This window comes from Drosophila ficusphila, unplaced genomic scaffold (genome assembly GCF_018152265.1).
Source record: "Drosophila ficusphila isolate 14025-0441.05 unplaced genomic scaffold, ASM1815226v1 contig_414, whole genome shotgun sequence".
NCBI lineage: Eukaryota > Metazoa > Arthropoda > Insecta > Diptera > Drosophilidae > Drosophila > Drosophila ficusphila.
In genome coordinates this window covers 4,706,789-4,724,991 of record NW_025064328.1, presented here as the reverse complement: position 1 = coordinate 4,724,991, position 18,203 = coordinate 4,706,789, and the positions used below count along the sequence as shown (strand labels likewise).

Sequence of the window (18,203 nt, the reverse complement as noted above, 5' to 3'; positions counted from 1 at the left end):
AGCTTAATTAGGCAAAAATCTCAAATAAGGAAGTCAAATACATTCAGATATTCTTCCCCAGAAAGTAAGATTTTTCCGACTAACCAGAAATCCTTTCATCTTGTAGGGACTTCCAGTTATCCATTCAGATCGCTTTTCATAGATGTTTAAGTTATTATTTCGAACTGCTTACCGTAACTCAACGCCTCACAATCGTATAATTTTATGGAGCATCCCAAAGTTGCAACGGATTCCGGCTAGAATCGAGATCCGAATGCTCCGCTAGCAAACATCAAACATTTGAAGGCATTAAAATAAATTTTAGTAACGCGGCCTTTGCGTAGACTAAACAAAATAAACATACATAGTACAGCGTTTGAAGGTGTTTTTGGGCAGAGCCACAAGCCAGCAGCCCCGTGCGCACTTACTATAAACAAATAAGGCGAAAAAGTGCCCAAAAAAAGGAAAGCGAGGGAAAATCGAAGTAGAGGGAAAACATCAGCGGAAGGGCCCCCAACAACAAGTTTTTAATGCATGTCGATGTCGTCGTCGCCGCCGCAGATCAAAGGCAAATCGTATATATACATATATATAGAAAGAAAGAATGAGAGAGAGAGAGAGAGAGATAGAGGTTGGGGTGCTGCATAGGATACCATATCCATAGCATACCATATAACATATCATACCGTTCGTATGGGTTGGTGGAAATGCAGGGGAAGGGGGGTAGGGAAAAGGGGGTGGTGGGGGGTGGGTGGTTGGAGTCGTTTAATTGCACTTGCCGCTTACTTTTTTATCTGGTGCCTGGCATGGAGTAACCTGCGCATGTGTGGTTGCCTTTGGATATTATTACCATTGCCCTCGCCTTTGATGTGCACTGTTTATTCGAGCGCTATAAAAAACCATAAAATATGCATAAAACGCACGGGCAATTGCGATTGAAGCCCTGAACGGGCTTGAATATGCCAGTGGAAATGGCAGTGGAAATGGAAATGGAAATGGAAATGAAGCGATTAAGTGCAGACGCTGGCAATTGGAAAGAAATTGTCGTCGGCAATTGTGGGGAATTCACTTGATGATGCCCACAGCAGATGAACTATGAACATGCAGGAGGAAGAAGTACAACATACCATTAAAGTCATCATAGTTGAAAGGAAAAAGTTCCCTATTACGACAGGTTAAATATTTAAGATCTTTCTCCTATTATATCCTGGGTTTTTGATTTTCAGATCTAAAAAATTAATAAGCATTTTTATAACACAACAAAAAACAGAGGTAATTTCATTGTATTCATTTAAGGAAATCAACCCTGCCTGCGAAGAAACGCCAGAATGTCGAGCTATTTTACGACCTTTTTATCGGGGGTTGCCCTTCTTTTGCAGCGGAGTTTTTCGTCATCCGATGCGAGCTGCCTTCGTCATAAAAAGCGCATAAAAAGCTGTGGAACACTCATCCGGGCTCCATGGGCTTTACGGCCAAGTGCCAAGTGGGCTACGAATTTATGATGGTGGAGCGTAGGAATTTTACGAGCCCGCCCTGCCGCAAAAAAAAAAAAACAGAAAAAATAGAAAACAGGAGATTGAAACGATTGCGCTATAAAATGGGGCTCTATGAGAGCCATAAAATATTTATTCTACTAAAAAATAACTGTACATGGGATATATACACACAGACACACACATGCATAAATACATATAGTTACATAAACTAGATAAATATAAATACAAATAGATTTCCGTTGGATTTCACAAGTTCCTTTTTGATTCTCAACAACAAAACGGAGTAACACTCGAGGGGCACGTGACCGAGATCATGGAAAGTGGCAGACAAGGGTGTCCGGAGGGCAAGTGCTGCTCCTCCTCCTCACACAATATCATCGGCCACCTGCGACTCCTGCTCCAGGATGGTGCTCTCCCTCAGCTTGCTCTTCAGATTCTTGCTGGAGTTGGCCTCCGTCAGGCAGGGCTCGTTCTCCTGGTGATCGTGCTCCTGGCCATCGGTGGGTCCATTGGCATGCCCGTCCTCCAACTGGACCTTGCCCAGGTGACGGCGATAGCGGTACCAGACCTTCAGGCCCAGCACCAGCACAAAGTACAGGAAGGCCAGACAGATGATCACTATGATTATCCTGGTGATTATCGAGTTTGAGGCAGATTTACTGGACTTCACCACCAGCAGTACATCTTCTCGCTTCAATCCCGCACTGCTGCCAATGGTGCAGCCATACCGACCCTCGTCCTCCGGTCGCACATTCCGGATCTCCAGCGTTCCATTCTCCATCACCGAAAAGCGATCCGCATCCGTATTGTTCTCATTCAAGTAAGTGAGATCCTTGTCCCAGCGAATTGTGGGTTTTGGTTCCCCTATTGCCTGGCAGTGGATTACGGCTGTCCCGCTTTCCAACACCTCAATGGGTCCTTCGGGAGGAACACTGAACTTGGGGGCCACCACAACGTTGATGGACACGGTGGCACTGATTTGACCCTGGCTGTTGGAGGCGATGCAGGTGTACTGACCTCGCTGCTCGTTGCTGACCTGGTTGAAGATCAGCGTGCCATTCTGGTCGGTCACATTCGCAGGTAGAGGTAGCTGGGTTTCCTGGAAGGATAGGATTTAAGTATTTAATTAGGGGTTTATAATAACGGTGGAAAATAAAGGATGTTCTGGTTTGCACTAAAACTATTTTGTTGTAGATTTGAAATTTGGTATTATCATAGTATTCAAGTATTGGATTTAATTAAATCTCTTATTGAATTTTTAAATTAAGGGATTAGCATTATTCTTATAAATGACTACTAACCCGCATCCATTTAACTTGTGGAGCTGGTGTTCCTTGCGCCTTGCAGTGAACTTTACTGAGAGTTCCCAGCTCCAAGTTCTTTGACGTGGGTTGCGGCATGAACTTGAGTTGTTCTATAACAGTGACCACTCCATTGGAGGAACTGGCTGCCACGGAACCCTCGATGACCAGCTGACACTGATACTGGCCGGCATCACTGGCCAGAACACTGGTGAACTGCAGGGAACCACTGTCCCTGCTCAAAGCCACTCGCGAATCCTCGCGCAACATGGTTTCCAACTGGGGCTCGCTGGTGGTGCCGCTCGTCCTGCCCAGCTCCACTTGGCGGAGCGTTTTGTTGTCCTTCCGCCAGCGCAGAACGACGCTGTTCTTCTGGAGATACTCATCCGGCAGTTGGTAGTCGCAGGGCAGTTGCAAAGGACTCTGTTCCTTGATGGTTATCGCGGATTGGAGACCACTTGCGATGCTCACATCCTCAAAAGATAAGGGTGCGGCTGTGGTTCAGATGGAGGAGTGGAGGAGTTATGAAAATGAGAAAAGATGAGTCAGCCAGAAGATTTAACAACTCACCGTAAGAGCACAAGATCAGGCAGAAGAATCCCAGGCCGCAGCTGAACAATCGTCTTCCGTTCAGCCCCATTTCGAAGCGAAGAATTCTTTTGATTTCACTTCGTACTTCCTTCGCTTCTTTCGCACAAAACCGGTGTGTGCTTCTCTTTTCTTCTTGTTTATTTGCCGATTTTTTGAAGGAATTCCGCCGTTTGCCTTCGTCGGTTTCTGTTTCTGGCTTTCCCTTGCTTCACTTCACTTTACCTCACTTCATTTATTCCACCCGGAGTGGAGAGCATTTGCTTTATGGTTATTTTTATGTTACGCACACGCGTCACGCTTTATTATCCTGCCGGAGACGCAGAGCCCGGGGATCTTTCGAGCGACTCGATTTCGGGGAACCCACAAATTGTATCTTTTCTGAGGGCACAACCTTCCGCGTTCGGTTTCAGAACTCATTTGACGCCGCACAGGGCTAATTTAACGCTGCCAGCCGGCGCACAGTTCGCACCATGGTAGAATAAATATGGGGTAGTCTTGTCGGATCCGTCAGTACGTTAAATGAACCTTGCACTGATTCTACCATGGACGAGAGCGACTCTGCTGGATCTACTACTAAAAACCATGGTGGAATAAGTATAAGGTTGTCTCATCGGGTCCGCCAGTCCGTTAACTGTTCCTAAAGAGCGTCTCTGCTGGATCTACTACTAAAAACAAACCTACTACCTTTTAAAAGGGCAATGCTGAAAAAGGTAGCAGTTGAGAAACTTGCAGTAATGAACATTCAACTTTGGTTTACATCCTGATTTTATTTGAACAACACATTTTGCATTGCTAAGATAAATACAATTCAAAAGCCAACAAAAATGTTATGCGCAATTTGAAAATAGATATGGAGGACACGGGATACTTTTACTTCCTAATTTGAACTAAAAATTCGTTTTAGGTTAGGTAATGTACAATCAATTGTAAAGCTTACAAAACAATACTATCAGATTATGATCTACTTGTTTATAAATACAATTTCAATCTCATTTTGACTGGTACATTCGAGCAATTACAGAGAATCTTGGGCTTATTGTCCGTGAGGAATTGGGAGTGCAGTCTAAAATTGAGGTATGGTCGAGACGCGATTGTAGAGCGTCTGCCTTTTGGCCACGCGGAATGGGCAGCGGGTCATCATTTTGAAGACGACGGCACCGCAGACGACAAATAGTCCCCAGAAGACGTAGGTGAAGAGCAGGATGAAGCGATTTGGCTGCCACAAAACTGTGTAGCTTAGGTTGTAGTTTTCTAAAAGTCAGATTTAGAGTTAGATCTAACAAAAACTTTTTTAACGTACTAAGTACTCACCTAAAACCGCATAGCCCAAGCCGATTTTAGACTTTCCCATGCGGTACGAGGAGGTGGGAACCATTATCTCCAAATAGCTATGCTCCTGCTCCTTCAAGGCCTTCAGATCGAAGTGCCTTACAGCGTTCTCATAAAAGTTTATCACCTTGGTGGAGGGGTAAATAAATATTCTCGATTCGTGCCAGTGCCCCGAGAAAATGATATGTGGGTCCAAGTCGCTGATAATGGCCCTCAGCAAGGGTCCGCCGCCAATCAGCAAAGGAGCGTGCGAGACGCCAATCCTTAGCCGATCGGCATTGTTATCCCTATCCGGATTGGTAAAGTCCAGCAGCATGCGGTTGATCTTAAAGAAACGCAAGTGATTGTCATAGTCGAAGAGGTCCTCACTCATGAATTCATTCTCGAACCGCCTTTGGTTCGAGTTGGATATGTAGTCGCCATTCTCGCCGCCAATGTCGTTGTCTCCCGGCACATGGACTCGCTGAAAAAAGGCAGAGATCATGGAAAACTGTCAGGTTTTAAACATAAGTCCTACAAATATTGATATTTTTGGCTCTTTGAAAAGATTCCCTTACCTTTTTGAACTTCTTGTTCTGGTATATGCGCCTAAATCGCTGCACATATTGCTTATACTCTTGGGCTGTTGCTATGTTGCCCTCGTCAAGCAGATCGCCCAGAAAGACGATGATGTGGGGCTGCGTGAAGGCTAGGGCTCGCTCGAAGGTCTTGGCTAGATATCTATCCGAATCGTACCTGGCCAAAGGACTGTGCGAGGAGCGATCGTAGGAGTTTCCCAGAATCTGGGGATCAGCAATAAGCAGCAGGCGCGTGCAATTGTCTAAATGGAGAATCAGGTTAGTGGGTATATTATGTCCATAAACTGGGGTACAGCTTACCTAGCTTGCAATCGATTGGCTGCCAACTGGACTGAGCCATATAGTAGACTATGAACTCATTGAAGAAGACTAGCAGCAAAGTAAGGGCCACAAAGCCGCGGCACACTAGTCTGTTTCTTTCGAGGGTTACAAAGGGGATTACATGGATTGCTTTTACTGTTGATGTTACTGTTTTGACTCACCTATTAACTACGCGCAGAGAAGCCATGATTCCTTGATATTCCACATCGACTTAATTGCTTAATTAATACTTTCGGTTGTCCTCAGAGAAATGCGAGTGCTTTACATTGCGTATACGCATAATCTATAATTAAATATGCACTGACCATGCAATATTTACGTAAGTCTGCTCATAGTTTCGGGAATGTGGAGCTGCTGCAACGGGCGGTGGTCAACTGGCCAGAACCGGCGGGTCATCACCAAATTCAGGGCACACGCTTAATTGGATTAGAAAACAAAACATGAAAAGTCAGCAGCTCTTCATCTTTCTCCTCCGGCGTTTTTGCCATGCGCGCCATCGGCTTTTGAACGCGCGAAATTCCGTTACAGCGTTTGCCGGCTGCAGGTGCCAATAATTGTGCAATTATCTTTATCTAATGTTTGCCCTTTTGCATTCAGTGTGGTTATGTGGCAACGCCACAGCTGTTTGCCAAGCACAACAAACCAATCTAGAGATGACAGCGTGGCTATAGTTGTAAAACAATTAACAACTGCATTTTTACCAAACCATTTTATCATTTAGATTAGAAGACCTGAAGAAAAGAAACAAAATATATTTAAATTGACTTACTAATGCGGATATTTTTCTTAACTCGATAGAAAACATGGCTTCCTCTCATCTCTGACCACAACAACACGTCACGTGCAGTGATGCCAATTTGTCCTTTTTCCGGACAGATCTGTCCTGTTTTTAACCCTTCATCCGGAAAAAATTGAAAATCATCCGCATACCTGAAATCTGTCCTTTTTTAGATTCTTCATCCGGAAATCTGTCCTTTTATAAAATCTAATATTATTTACTTTCAAAAAGGGTAAATTCTGCCTATTTTAAATATATTTTCAATAAATTCTAAGATTAAAAGCAAAATAATTTCACAATATTCCAATATTCACCTAATAAATTGGGAAGATATTGAAAATATTTCAACATTTTGGTCAGAAGGGAAGAGGTATCGGGATTCTGCAGACAACAACCCCTATGAGGACCTCTCAGTCTGCTTTCATTACAATGCTGAGGTAGAGAGTTTTTAGCCAAGTAAACTTGGTGAAAACCAAAATTAGGTACCGTTTGGAGGTAGATTCATTAAATGCCATTTTGGCAAACAGGTAAATATACATACATATATTTTCAAAAGCTTACCGCTTATAAATACATGTATGTACATGTGTTCTTTCTTGAGATTTGGATTGCGTCGTCATAAATTATGTTGTCATAATTATAACTTGCCTGAAAAGTCTCTCCAATTAATTGGCTCCATGCCTACTTATGAGGACAGCAATAATGACGAAGGAAAAATAATGAAAGATGCCTTAAAACTATTATTTTAATAATAAAAAATAAAATTACTGTAAAAAAAACTTTTTGTCCTTTTTTTTTTATCCTTTTTATAATATTTTCATTCTATTTTTCCCGTTTTTTTTTCTCAATCTGTCCTTTTTTTTCGAAAAAATTTTGGCATCACTGGTCACGTGCATCAGCTGCACTGCAATCGAGAAATAATCGGAGGAACAACTGGCCACACTTTCGCTCAAACTCTGGCAAGGCTCCGTTCGTGGATTAATGGCGTGCCACTCCGCATAAATGCTCCACAGTTTTCTCCGTTTTTAACAACATCGGCGCCGCCAAACAAAGCAAACGGTTGAACATGTGTATAAATATACCCACCACAGTCGTTTACTAAGTGCAGTGATTTCCAGGAGCCGTTCGTTAAGACTAGAATCATAACCAGCGGCTTGCAAAATTGCCAAAAATTGTGCCGCCGCCTGCCCGTTGTGAAAAGTAAGATTGCAAATACCAGAAAACTGCGCCGTTGATTAGCATAAAACATTGAGTAACTGCAGATTGCATGCGGAGAAATTCGCGAGCTCTTTGCTATTTGTTTGCTAAAAGAAAAAAACACTGCACAATATTTGCCAGTGAGTGTGTGCGTGGGTGCCAGTGTGCGTGTGTCCGTGTTTGTGGGGCTACGTGCTTGTGTGTGCGTGATGCCACCCTCCGAATTTTCAATGTTATTTTGAGGGTCGCGTTTATTTGTTGTTATTACGCGGCGTTGTTGCACCTGCCATTGAATCCTTGAATCCTGGCTTGCAGGTAACTTCCCTTAGCTGGTGAGGATGGCGGACATCGTGTATCCCACTGGCTGTAGACCGCTGGTCGAGGATCTGGGCACGGATGAGCTTATAAGGCGCCTCAAGGTGAGTAATTCGCTACCCCATCATAAAATCCCTTTCATGTATAATGCCTTATGTCTGCCCACAGACCCTCGCTAATGTGCTGCAGACCATGGACCAGGACGACAATCTCTATCAGCAGTACATCCCCTTGGCCCTCCATCTGCTGGATGACTTTTTCATGCAGCACTCCTCCCGCGATGTCCAACTCTTGATCGCCTGCTGCGTGGCAGATGTCCTGCGAGTTTATGCGCCAGAGGCGCCCTACAAAGAGCAAGATCAAATCAAAACTATATTTAAGTTTTTCATCAAGCAACTGCATGGACTGAAGGATCCAAGGGATCCCTCCTTCAAACGGTACTTTTATCTTCTGGAGAATCTGGCCTTTGTCAAGTCTTTTAATATGTGTTTTGAACTGGAGGACTGCCAGGAGATATTCCAGGAGTTGTTCAGCACTATCTTTAAAATTGTCAAGTGAGTTGAACTAGTCATTTGACTTTACAGACATCCTAATAAATAATCTTTATTATATTCCATTAGTGAACAGCACAGCGCAAAAGTTACTAACTTTTTTCTGGACGTGCTGAGTCCTTTAATCACAGAAGCCGATAATCTTTCGGTGGAATTGCTGGACCTTATACTTATTAACATTGTGGAGCCGTACAAATCGAACAACAAGTTTGCCTGCCAACTCACCGAACAACTTCTGACCAAAACAGGAGATGCTTTGGAGTCCACCATCAAAATGGTAATAGTTCGTTTAACTTTTGATTTCCAATTTTCTGTTAAACAATCTCTTATCAATAGTTCTTCAACCGTGCTTTGGTTATGGATAAGCCAAACACAAAACTGTCCATTACAAACAAAATCTACGATATCATATATGAGCTTAATCGCATCAACCCGGACCTTTTGTGCTCTGTGCTGCCCCAACTGGAGAACAAGCTGCTGTCCACCGACGATGCTGAAAGGCTGAGTCAGTAATTCAACACTATCTTCTGTTTTTCACATATTGATGAACGTATTTTTCCCGCAGAGGCAACAACTCTACTGGCCCGCATGTTCTCCGAAAAGGACTCGCAGATGTCGAAGAAGTACCAGAGCCTATTGAAAATCTTTTTCGGTCGCTTTTGCGACATCACCGAGCCAGTTCGCATCAAGTGCGTCCAGTCGTCCATGCACTTTCTGCTCAATCATCCGAGTCTGCAAGCCGACATCACCGAGAAGTTGCGGCTGAGAAACCACGATCCGGACGAAGTTGTGCGCCACGAAGTGGTGATGGCCATTGTGGAGACTGCCAAGCGCGATTTCACCATGGTGCTCGAAGCGCCCGAACTTTTTGGAGATCGTTCGGGAACGAACGCTGGATAAGAAGTACAAGATTCGTAGAGACGCTATGAACGGTCTGGCATACATCTACAAACGAGCGATATGCGAGCCCAACGAACTGAGTACCGGGCTCAAAGTAAGAGTGGACTGGATCAAAAACAAGATACTGCACGGATACTACAAAGTGGGCTTAGAAGACCGCCTCCTTGTGGAACGCCTACTTATCACCTGCCTTGTTCCCTACAAACTGGCTCCCGAGGAGCGTATGAAGAAACTGTACCACCTGTTAGGCGATTTGGATGCCAACGCCACCAAGGCCTTCGTGGAGTTGCAGAAAAACCAAATGAAAACCCGCAACACAGTCAGCGACTGGATTAAGCTTCACCACTCAAAGGAATTTACGCCGCGTGTTCTCAGCCAGCTGAGTGCCAAGCAGGCCAACATTACCAAGTGAGTTTCGTAAGAAAACTTCCCCAAGAAATGGTAACCAAAACTGTGTCGTTGCAGATTGCTGCCGGATCCCCTGAAAGCGGCAGAATACCTCACCCAGTTCAGCAACAACCTGCGCAAGGATGCTCAGCTTTTGCGCTGCATCAACATTGTGCTCAAGCGAGACGTTAGCTGCCGGGAGTGCGCCGACACCATGGGGGTCTTGCTAAAAAAGCTGGGCGCCCACGTCCATTCGAATCTGTACTACAACACCGTCAAGATGCTAATCGAGCGCGTGGCATCCGTGATGGTGGACAAAGAATCCATTGGCGTGCTTATTGGGTAAGCCGCCAGCCAGGGCCTTCCTAATCCCAGATTAACACCTCTTGTCTTTCTGTTCAGTCTCATTGAGCAGTGCATTGAAGGAAGCCCCATGTGCGAGGAGATTGGCATCTCGCGTCATGAAGCGGGCGAGCGCGGACTTAAGCTGTTAAGCGTGAGTTTTTGGATAAGCAAAATCATGACATGAACGATGTTTGAGTTTTCCCATTCCCTTGCAGATGCTCTCCTACGTCTTTTCGGCTCACTTTTTCACCGACACGTCGCTGCGTCATTTGATTTCTCTGCTGGGCTACGAGCAGGATTATGTTGCTCCGCTAGTTCTGAAGAGCCTCACCCATCTGGGACGCTATCAGCCACTGATCGATGACCCCAATCCGGGCATTCTCGACGAGCTTGCTCCGGTGTGCAAGGACTTCGCTCTGATCGGAACTCCCAAACAGGCGAAGCACGCGGTGCGTTGTATTTTCGTGAACAGCCAGTCGTCGGCGGCCACCGATGGAGCAGCTGGCGGGGCCGGAAGCGCTTCCACCACTACGCAGACAGTGCATCCCATATTCAACGAAATCATCGAGACACTCCGTCTGAAAATGACGCCCAACTGCGAGCACCAGCGCACCAAAATCGTGACCTTGGGACATATCGCCTACAACATGCCGCAGGCCTTTCTCACGCCCATTAAGAACATGATTGCGCGTCGCATAGTCAAGGAGCTACTCATCCAGGAGGTTCCAGCGCAGCGGGACTGCGATCTTCCCGAGGAGAGCGAGTGGTGTGCCCAGGAGGATCTGCCGCTGGATACGCTGTGCAAGCTGGATGCCCTTAAAGCTATGGCCCGCTGGCTTTTGGGTCTCCGCACCGATGAGCACGCCGCCCAGAAGACATTCCGCATGCTGGCCGCGTTCGTTAACCAGCGGGGCGATCTCCTCGGTCAGAACCGCCTGTGCGGGGCCGAGAAATCCTGGCTGCGACTGGGCGCTGCATGCGCCATGCTCAAGGTGTGCGAACAAAAAGGCGTTGGCGATCAATACAGTGCCGAGCAGTACTTGCAACTCTCCCAGCTGATGGTGAGTATGGAGACTTATTATTCAAAGACATCCCAACTATGCATTTCCAACAGGTTGATCCGGTGCCCGAGGTACGAGAAATCTTTGCTCGAAAACTACACAAGGGATTGAGCAGAAGCCTGCCCAGAAATTGCCTGCCCCTGGACTTCATGGGATTCTATGTGCTGGCTGGTCTAGAATCTGACAGAAAGTGAGTTGCTTAGTCAATGGTAGGCCTACGCAGAATGATTACCTTGTTTTTCAACAGATTACAAGACCTGGTGCGTCACTATGCAGAGTCGGATGTAAACAGACGTCGGGAATATCTTAAGACTGTGGCTATGACATGTAAATTTTATAATTCTTTTTTTGTTTTTAATTTAATTTGTTAATGATTGTCTTTCAGCTCCCGACAGCTCAACGGAGTCACAATCGGTGCACCTTCTACCTGACTATATGCTGGCCTTTGCGATTCCCGTGCTGGTCCACGATCCTCGCTTCACGAACCACGAGGACTACGTCCAGCTGCGCAAAATGGAGAAGTGCTTGCGTTTCGTACTGGAGCCGTTGATGGCCAAACGGGAATCGTTTGTCCACAGCTTCTACAAGCAACTGTTGCAGCTGATAAAGCACCGAGAGTTCAGTCAGGGCTCGGACAAGCGCGATAACTATGTAAGCCTCTTTATCGTTGCCTCGTTTACTCTTTCTAAAACTTTCGTTCGTTTCGGTAATCAGAAAATGTGGGCGCTCTGCGATCTCGCCATGTACATTATCGACTCCAAATTCAGTCCATTTGATGCCAACACGAGTACATTTTCCATGCCGCTGGCCCTGCCAGAAATGTATTACAAACAGCCCGCCGTTGCGAATTTCCAAAACAACGAGGTCTATATACCGCTGGACGTGTATACGCTGGGAGTCAAGTCCACGAGCAAAGCAGCCACAACGGCAATGACGACGTCCCGAGCGGCAGCACCTTCAAAGAGACCGGCGGAACCGTCGATCCTGGATGATGAGAATCCGCAGGTGAGTTGAAGACTCGTAATATAATAAATATGAGGCTTATACTTATTACTTCTTCCAGGAGAATAATTTGTTTGACAACATCAGAGCGGCTGACACCACAGAGCCCATGGCCAAAAGAACGCGCGCGGGAGCCGCCTCAGCCAAATCGTAAGATACGGAGGCGCAGTAAGAAGCTGGGTCGAGCGCATACTTGTTAGTTTAGTTACGATTAGACTAGGCGCCTAAGTTAACTAAATATTTAAGACGTAGGAGGAACTACGATAGTTGTTAAACCGTCACTACCTAATACCTACACCAAGCCGATCACACATCAACACCCGGAGTTTCAGTTATTCATTATTGCATACCGATCTGTAAAATATTCAATTGTGAGACAGACCAAAAAACAAAAATCGGACAGTGTCGTCAAATTTGTTACCCACATTTCTGTGAAAGTAATTATTTATCATTTTTAACGTGTTAAACATCTTTTAATTTGTCAGATGCATTGATTACCTTTAGTTGTAGACCTCATTGTGTATCGAATAATTAAAGGATCGCGGATTAGTTGAAATACGGAGTAAAGAAATGAAAACGTAAACAGAGCCTTATTAAGAAATTAAACTTAACTTTTCTATGATCGCAGTTAAATTTTAGTTAATATAAAATACATCATTCATAATAATCGACAAGAATGCATTGTAAATGTATTGAAACAGAAAACTACAAATGTTGTAAGAATTGGATTAAAAAGATAACAAAGATACAAGAAAATTAAACACATTTAACTTTAAAAACTGTATATTTAACTATTATTACTGTTTTTCAACTACAAATAAACATATGATTATTATTTAAATGTCGATCGAAGCATTTTATCACCATTTAGTTTCTCTTTCAGAAGGCTAAACCTTAATCAACTTAAACTCTTCAGAAAGTATCTGAACTGAAAAACTTTTTCGTATCTTGTAGTTCTTGTTCAAGACAGTTACGTTTGATAAGGTAAGGGTTAAACCAAGTCTGAATTCGCCGATCAACAATGAACTATCGATAGGCTAAGCGATAGTTTAATGTGCAACGTTTGATTCTTTGTCCATCGCTAGTTCCAATTGCATTTTTTTGTTTTTGGTTTTTTTTTCGGGGGTGTGACGTATTTGTTGTTGTTATTGTAGTTTTGTGAATTAAATCAACAATTGTCGCTGTAAATGTAAAGTGAATCGTGTTCCCCGCGGCTTTCCAAACAATAAACGCTAATTCGAAGCTAACAAACACCGGCAAAAGCACCATAATGCAGGTGGAACCAATGGGTGATGAATGTGACGTCACGGTTCGGCAGCAGCAGAAAAACAAAACCAATGGGATTTTTTCAGTCGCTGTTAGAAGCTTAAATACTGGGGAGCCGAACGCACGGATATATTCCTCTACGCCAAAGACTTCGCATCCAAAACTCCAGCACTACGTGGGCGTTCCTGAACCCACAGAAAAGGGGCGAGTGGGCGTGGTGACCGCCTTTGATCCGCGGTTAAAAAAAGTGGCCCTTCTCTTTGGATTTCTAATTATTGGCTACAAAAGCGTCATATTAACCAGTAAGTGGGTTATACTGTGGTTTTATCGGATTTCTATTTATTTGTTTATCCCCCTTGAGTGCGGGGGTGGAAATTCAAGGTTGCAATTGTTGGCGGTGACGTCGTCTTTACTCGCTTTGTTTATATATTTTCGTTTATAAATAGTTGAAGTTCGTGTGATCTCATAGCGGTGTTTGCTCCCCCTGCAACAGCCCCCCAAAATAGGAAAAAAATAAATAAACGTATATACAGAGAAGGCAAACTGTTTGTTGCGCATTTAGTTTTCTCATTTGCATACATACGCGTTCACCTTAAAATTGGCTGAGAGTGATTAGTCGCTTCGTCTTTTAAGCAAAGAGTGATTAGTTAGTTAATTGTTTGCCCTACGGTGATTAAGTGTTCGTCTTTGTTCAGCATAACGGTATTTAGCGGTGGGCTTTTCTTCACGCGACAAATACATACATAAATACATATAAAAGTAAGGCAATACCGCTAGAAAAATAACGAATTTTGCTTCTCTGACGGTTCAGCAATCTAGCCGTTCTTTTACTGCAGGTTATGCATTAGGGTGGCTCGGATACAAAATGATTTAATGATGTCAATAACTTCAAACCTTGTATTCTTTACAAATTATAAGGAATAAATTTTTGGTTCAATTAATTATAATAGCACACAAAATCTATAAAAAGAAATCCATAAAGGATCGGCCTTGGTATTTATTTGCTTAATTGAACGGGCTGAATGCATTTATTTTTACTCGCACTATACATCTTGCATATGTATTTATTTTAAGCATCTTATTGGCACATTCCAATAGACTTAATGGGGAAATGCTTAGATTTCCTCATAGATTAAAATTGTAGTTGATAAATTGGACCCACCCTATGTATAAACCCTATTTTTGACGTGTTTATCGGGCCAAGACTGATAACACGGAAATCAATATAACGACACTCAAACTGAGATACTAATGACTTTTCTGTGTTCTCTTCGCAGTGCCATACATTAGCGGCGATTCCATTCAGGTGTTGAGCCACCAGATGCAGAGTCGCTGGAACGAGACCTTGGAGTGGGCCACCAGTCACCAGCTGGGCTCCAGGCTGAGTCCCCTGCTGTGTGGCCTTCTGGTGGCCGGGTTCGCCTACGGAATCGTGTACTTGGACAGCGCAGTGCCCGGCGTCAATCCGCCCTCGCCCTTCTCGCCGCGTTCCAAGAAGCGGTAAGCTCTAGACAACTGACCTTTCATTGTGCCCTATTAACATTGATTTTCTTTAATATGTAGTTTCCGCGAGGAGAAGGCTGCCTCGCTGCATTTGGGCTACTTGTGTGCCCTCTTCTGCGGATTTCTGGTCACTGTCTTTATGTACTGTGATCTGTTCTCGTAGAATCCCAATTCCTTCCACATAGTCAAATAAGTTCACCAGTATTAGATTTAATCCACTCATTTTGAATTTGTATTTATTGTAGTCCTTGTAAATGTACAACGCTCCTGGAGAGAATTATCAGTGGAGCATTTTGAAGCTAACTTAGTTCCTAAGTACAACATTCATAAGTTGCTTACTAACAAAATTTATAAATTATTCATTATTTCGTAACTACAAAAGTACAAAGTGAAACATTTCGATGTTGATTATAGGCTTGGATTCAAAAACTGAAGTTCGTATATTCATACCTAATATAGTAAATATTACAGCCTGGCCTATAAATCGCGAGAGAACTGTATATGGAAAACTTACTAAAATAAAAATTACTTATGCACATTGTTTTGCATCAGAGTATATGTCGTCACATTTTCAATGCGCATAAATTGTTGCTGCCAGTTTATATTGGTTACCTGGGTGATTGCGAATGTTTGCAACCGATTGTCGCCGATGAAACGTCCCACAAGATGAACAAAGCAGCCTGCAAATAAATCAATATTGGTTTAAAATTGTAATTAGTGCTATATTCAGCATGCCTGGACTAAAGGTTTTTAAAATCCCTTCGAAGTCGTAATAAATTCCCTGCAGAATGGGTCCTGAACCTTCGTTTCGCACAAGCAAAGTGTGCTCTTCTCGTTTTCCTACAATAATGCGCAACAGTTGACCTGAAATTTTTTAAATTAGAATCTTACTTTTTTAAAACTAATTATATATTTTTAAAAACTATTTTTAAGTCGTTTGATATAAGAGTTCTACTTCACCGTAAACATTCCATAAGGCGTTAATGTCCGGATACGTTTTATGGGTCTTAAGACAGAAGTCTACACGACCAACTAAGCTAATTAGGTTTCGTCCTGGCTTGGACATTGGAGAGCTTGGAAACCCTTTTGGTTCTTCCTTTTTGACTGAAACGTTGCGAATAGATTTGTCCAGGGTTTGTGGAGTTGGAACGTAGACAAATTCGTGTTTAGGCCGGATTTTGGGCACTTCCTCGACAAATCCATCGTACTTTAGTTTGTTGTCCTTCTCACAGACTGTTAATTTAGTTTGCCGCAATTGGCTACTACTATTTTTGCGCATAAGTTGAGCTGCCGTTGGAAAGCTGAAATTTAACTGCGAGGCATTGCTGGACAGTTGGTTCCTAAACTTGGCCTGGCTGTTGACCAGGGGCGTGCGGGGCTTGCCTAGGCGGACGAAAATTAAATTAAAAATAATTTATTTACTTATTATTTAGTTAGAGGTCCTCTTTTTTTATTTTACCTTTAGAAAACATTTTCTTCAAATACGAAAAGTAACGGCTTTGTTCCAATCAGTGTGACCCTTAAGTTTATGTACTTTAAATTGTACCAAAACATTCATCCATGCAAAGAGATACCATAAATATACTAAATAACTTAGTGTTGTTAACGCTGGAATGCTCTTCGTTCCTTTGCAACACTTTCGCTCCTGCTGTCCACGCGAGAGTTTTATATTTTTATTTTTACATGCATATTTGTTGATAACTGGTCCTGAGCCAAGTGAACCGCGTTTAACTGCCAGCCAGCCATGAGCACAATTTTGGAGAAAATCGCGGCCATCGAGTCGGAGGTGAGGTCGCCAGAACAGCAGCCAATCTTACGGAAACTAACCTGTCTTACCCCTTCATTTCCCCCCTGGATACCCATAAATCACCGGATTTCTTGGTTATTCTGTAGATGGCCCGCACCCAGAAGAATAAGGCCACCTCGGCGCATTTGGGTCTCCTGAAGGCTAAGCTGGCCAAGCTGCGACGCGAGCTGATTTCCCCCAAAGGAGGCGGCGGCGGAACCGGCGAGGGTACGTTTTATTATTTTACTCCCATCAAGTCTCTGATAAATCTCTTTTTCAGCTGGCTTTGAGGTGGCCAAGACAGGAGATGCCCGGGTGGGCTTTGTGGGTTTCCCATCCGTGGGTAAATCCACTTTACTGTCCAATTTAGCTGGAGTTTATTCCGAGGTGGCGGCCTACGAGTTCACAACGTTGACAACTGTGCCGGGATGCATTAAGTACAAGGGCGCCAAGATCCAGCTGCTCGATTTGCCCGGAATCATTGAGGGCGCCAAGGATGGCAAAGGTCGTGGTCGTCAGGTGATCGCCGTCGCACGAACCTGTAACCTAATCTTCATGGTGCTGGATTGCCTGAAACCGCTGGGTCACAAAAAACTGCTGGAGCACGAGTTGGAGGGCTTTGGCATCCGGCTTAACAAGAAACCGCCAAATATCTACTACAAGCGGAAGGACAAGGGCGGCATCAACCTGAACTGCATGGTTCCGCAATCCGAATTGGACGCGGATCTGGTGAAAACGATTTTATCGGAGTACAAGATCCACAATGCCGACATTACGCTGAGATACGATGCCACTAGTGACGACCTAATCGACGTGATCGAGGGCAACCGCATCTACATACCCTGCATCTATCTGCTGAATAAGATCGATCAGATCTCCATTGAGGAGCTGGACGTAATCTACAAGATCCCGCACTGCGTGCCCATTTCGGCGCACCACCACTGGAACTTTGACGATCTGCTGGAGCTGATGTGGGAATACCTGCGGCTGCAGCGAATCTACACGAAGCCCAAGGGCCAGCTGCCCGACTACAATTCACCCGTGGTGCTCCACAACGAGCGCACCAGCATTGAGGACTTTTGCAACAAGTTGCATCGCTCCATCGCAAAGGAGTTTAAATAGTACGTTGGCATGCTACTCTTTTAACTACGTTTGATTTCTAAATTTATACTTCTTTTTAGTGCGCTGGTCTGGGGTTCATCCGTGAAGCATCAACCCCAGAAAGTGGGCATCGAGCATGTTCTCAACGACGAGGATGTCGTCCAGATTGTGAAGAAGGTTTAGACTCTGTGGCAACGAAAACACTTTGATTATTTGATGGCATTTTTTATTGGAAATAAAAAACGAATGTGCTTTAGTTCTGTTTGAATTTCATTGCTCTTTTTAAATTTGCGGATTAAAAAATGGATTGTTACATATTTTTAAACAAAGTAACTAAGTGTCCACTAAAAGAAGACTACAACTATTAGTTGGGGTAATATTTTTGCCCGCTTAATACGTCAAAAAAAGCTAAATTG

The 18,203-nt window shown here is 44.0% G+C and overlaps 6 protein-coding genes across 8 annotated transcripts; 3 read left to right on the top strand and 3 right to left on the bottom strand.

Annotated features, from left to right (window-relative positions):
- Positions 1–1,570: 1,570 nt before the first annotated feature.
- LOC108087609 (tyrosine-protein kinase-like otk) lies at positions 1,571–3,844 on the bottom strand. The gene is made up of 3 exons (XM_017185047.1): positions 3,347–3,844; positions 2,777–3,270; positions 1,571–2,574 (listed from the first exon to the last, which is right to left on the bottom strand). The coding sequence occupies exons 1-3, from the start codon at positions 3,414–3,416 to the stop codon at positions 1,840–1,842; spliced, it is 1,299 nt and encodes a 432-aa protein (XP_017040536.1). The 5' UTR covers positions 3,417–3,844; the 3' UTR covers positions 1,571–1,839.
- A 270-nt stretch (positions 3,845–4,114) lies between these two features.
- Positions 4,115–6,206, bottom strand: LOC108087756 (metallophosphoesterase 1). Of its 2 annotated transcripts, none has more exons than XM_017185286.2 (5): positions 5,757–6,206; positions 5,575–5,684; positions 5,254–5,516; positions 4,679–5,159; positions 4,115–4,618 (listed from the first exon to the last, which is right to left on the bottom strand). In XM_017185286.2, the coding sequence occupies exons 1-5, from the start codon at positions 5,780–5,782 to the stop codon at positions 4,431–4,433; spliced, it is 1,068 nt and encodes a 355-aa protein (XP_017040775.1). In that variant the 5' UTR covers positions 5,783–6,206; the 3' UTR covers positions 4,115–4,430. The 2 variants fall into 2 exon arrangements, with proteins under 2 accessions (XP_017040775.1, XP_017040774.1); XM_017185285.2 differs by having other exon boundaries at positions 5,575–5,690; positions 5,757–6,205.
- A 1,121-nt stretch (positions 6,207–7,327) lies between these two features.
- On the top strand, positions 7,328–12,976 carry LOC108087720 (sister chromatid cohesion protein PDS5 homolog B). Its single transcript, XM_017185240.2, is given in 15 exon segments — positions 7,328–7,573; positions 7,886–7,989; positions 8,054–8,439; positions 8,506–8,713; positions 8,773–8,941; positions 9,002–9,303; positions 9,305–9,744; positions 9,802–10,065; positions 10,126–10,219; positions 10,284–11,129; positions 11,183–11,319; positions 11,377–11,456; positions 11,515–11,780; positions 11,844–12,134; positions 12,193–12,976. Coding segments are annotated over 14 exon segments (3,657 nt in total). The 5' UTR covers positions 7,328–7,573; positions 7,886–7,908; the 3' UTR covers positions 12,286–12,976.
- Positions 12,977–13,209: 233 nt separating this feature from the next.
- Positions 13,210–15,456, top strand: LOC108087755 (ADP-ribosylation factor-like protein 6-interacting protein 6). Of its 2 annotated transcripts, none has more exons than XM_017185283.2 (3): positions 13,210–13,699; positions 14,675–14,897; positions 14,961–15,456. In XM_017185283.2, the coding sequence occupies exons 1-3, from the start codon at positions 13,402–13,404 to the stop codon at positions 15,061–15,063; spliced, it is 624 nt and encodes a 207-aa protein (XP_017040772.1). In that variant the 5' UTR covers positions 13,210–13,401; the 3' UTR covers positions 15,064–15,456. The 2 variants fall into 2 exon arrangements, with proteins under 2 accessions (XP_017040772.1, XP_017040773.1); XM_017185284.2 differs by lacking the exon at positions 13,210–13,699 and adding an exon at positions 13,965–14,156.
- LOC108087604 lies at positions 15,426–16,296 on the bottom strand (the record flags this gene model as incomplete). The annotated part of the gene is made up of 3 exons (XM_017185043.1): positions 15,426–15,580; positions 15,636–15,764; positions 15,861–16,296. Coding segments are annotated over 3 exons (720 nt in total), but the record flags the coding sequence as incomplete, so codon positions are not given.
- Positions 16,297–16,515: 219 nt separating this feature from the next.
- LOC108087757 (GTP-binding protein 128up) lies at positions 16,516–18,043 on the top strand. The gene is made up of 4 exons (XM_017185287.2): positions 16,516–16,686; positions 16,794–16,914; positions 16,967–17,807; positions 17,868–18,043. Exons 1-4 carry the CDS (start codon positions 16,645–16,647, stop codon positions 17,968–17,970), a joined length of 1,107 nt encoding a protein of 368 aa, XP_017040776.1. The 5' UTR covers positions 16,516–16,644; the 3' UTR covers positions 17,971–18,043.
- The last annotated feature ends 160 nt before the right edge of the window (positions 18,044–18,203 follow it).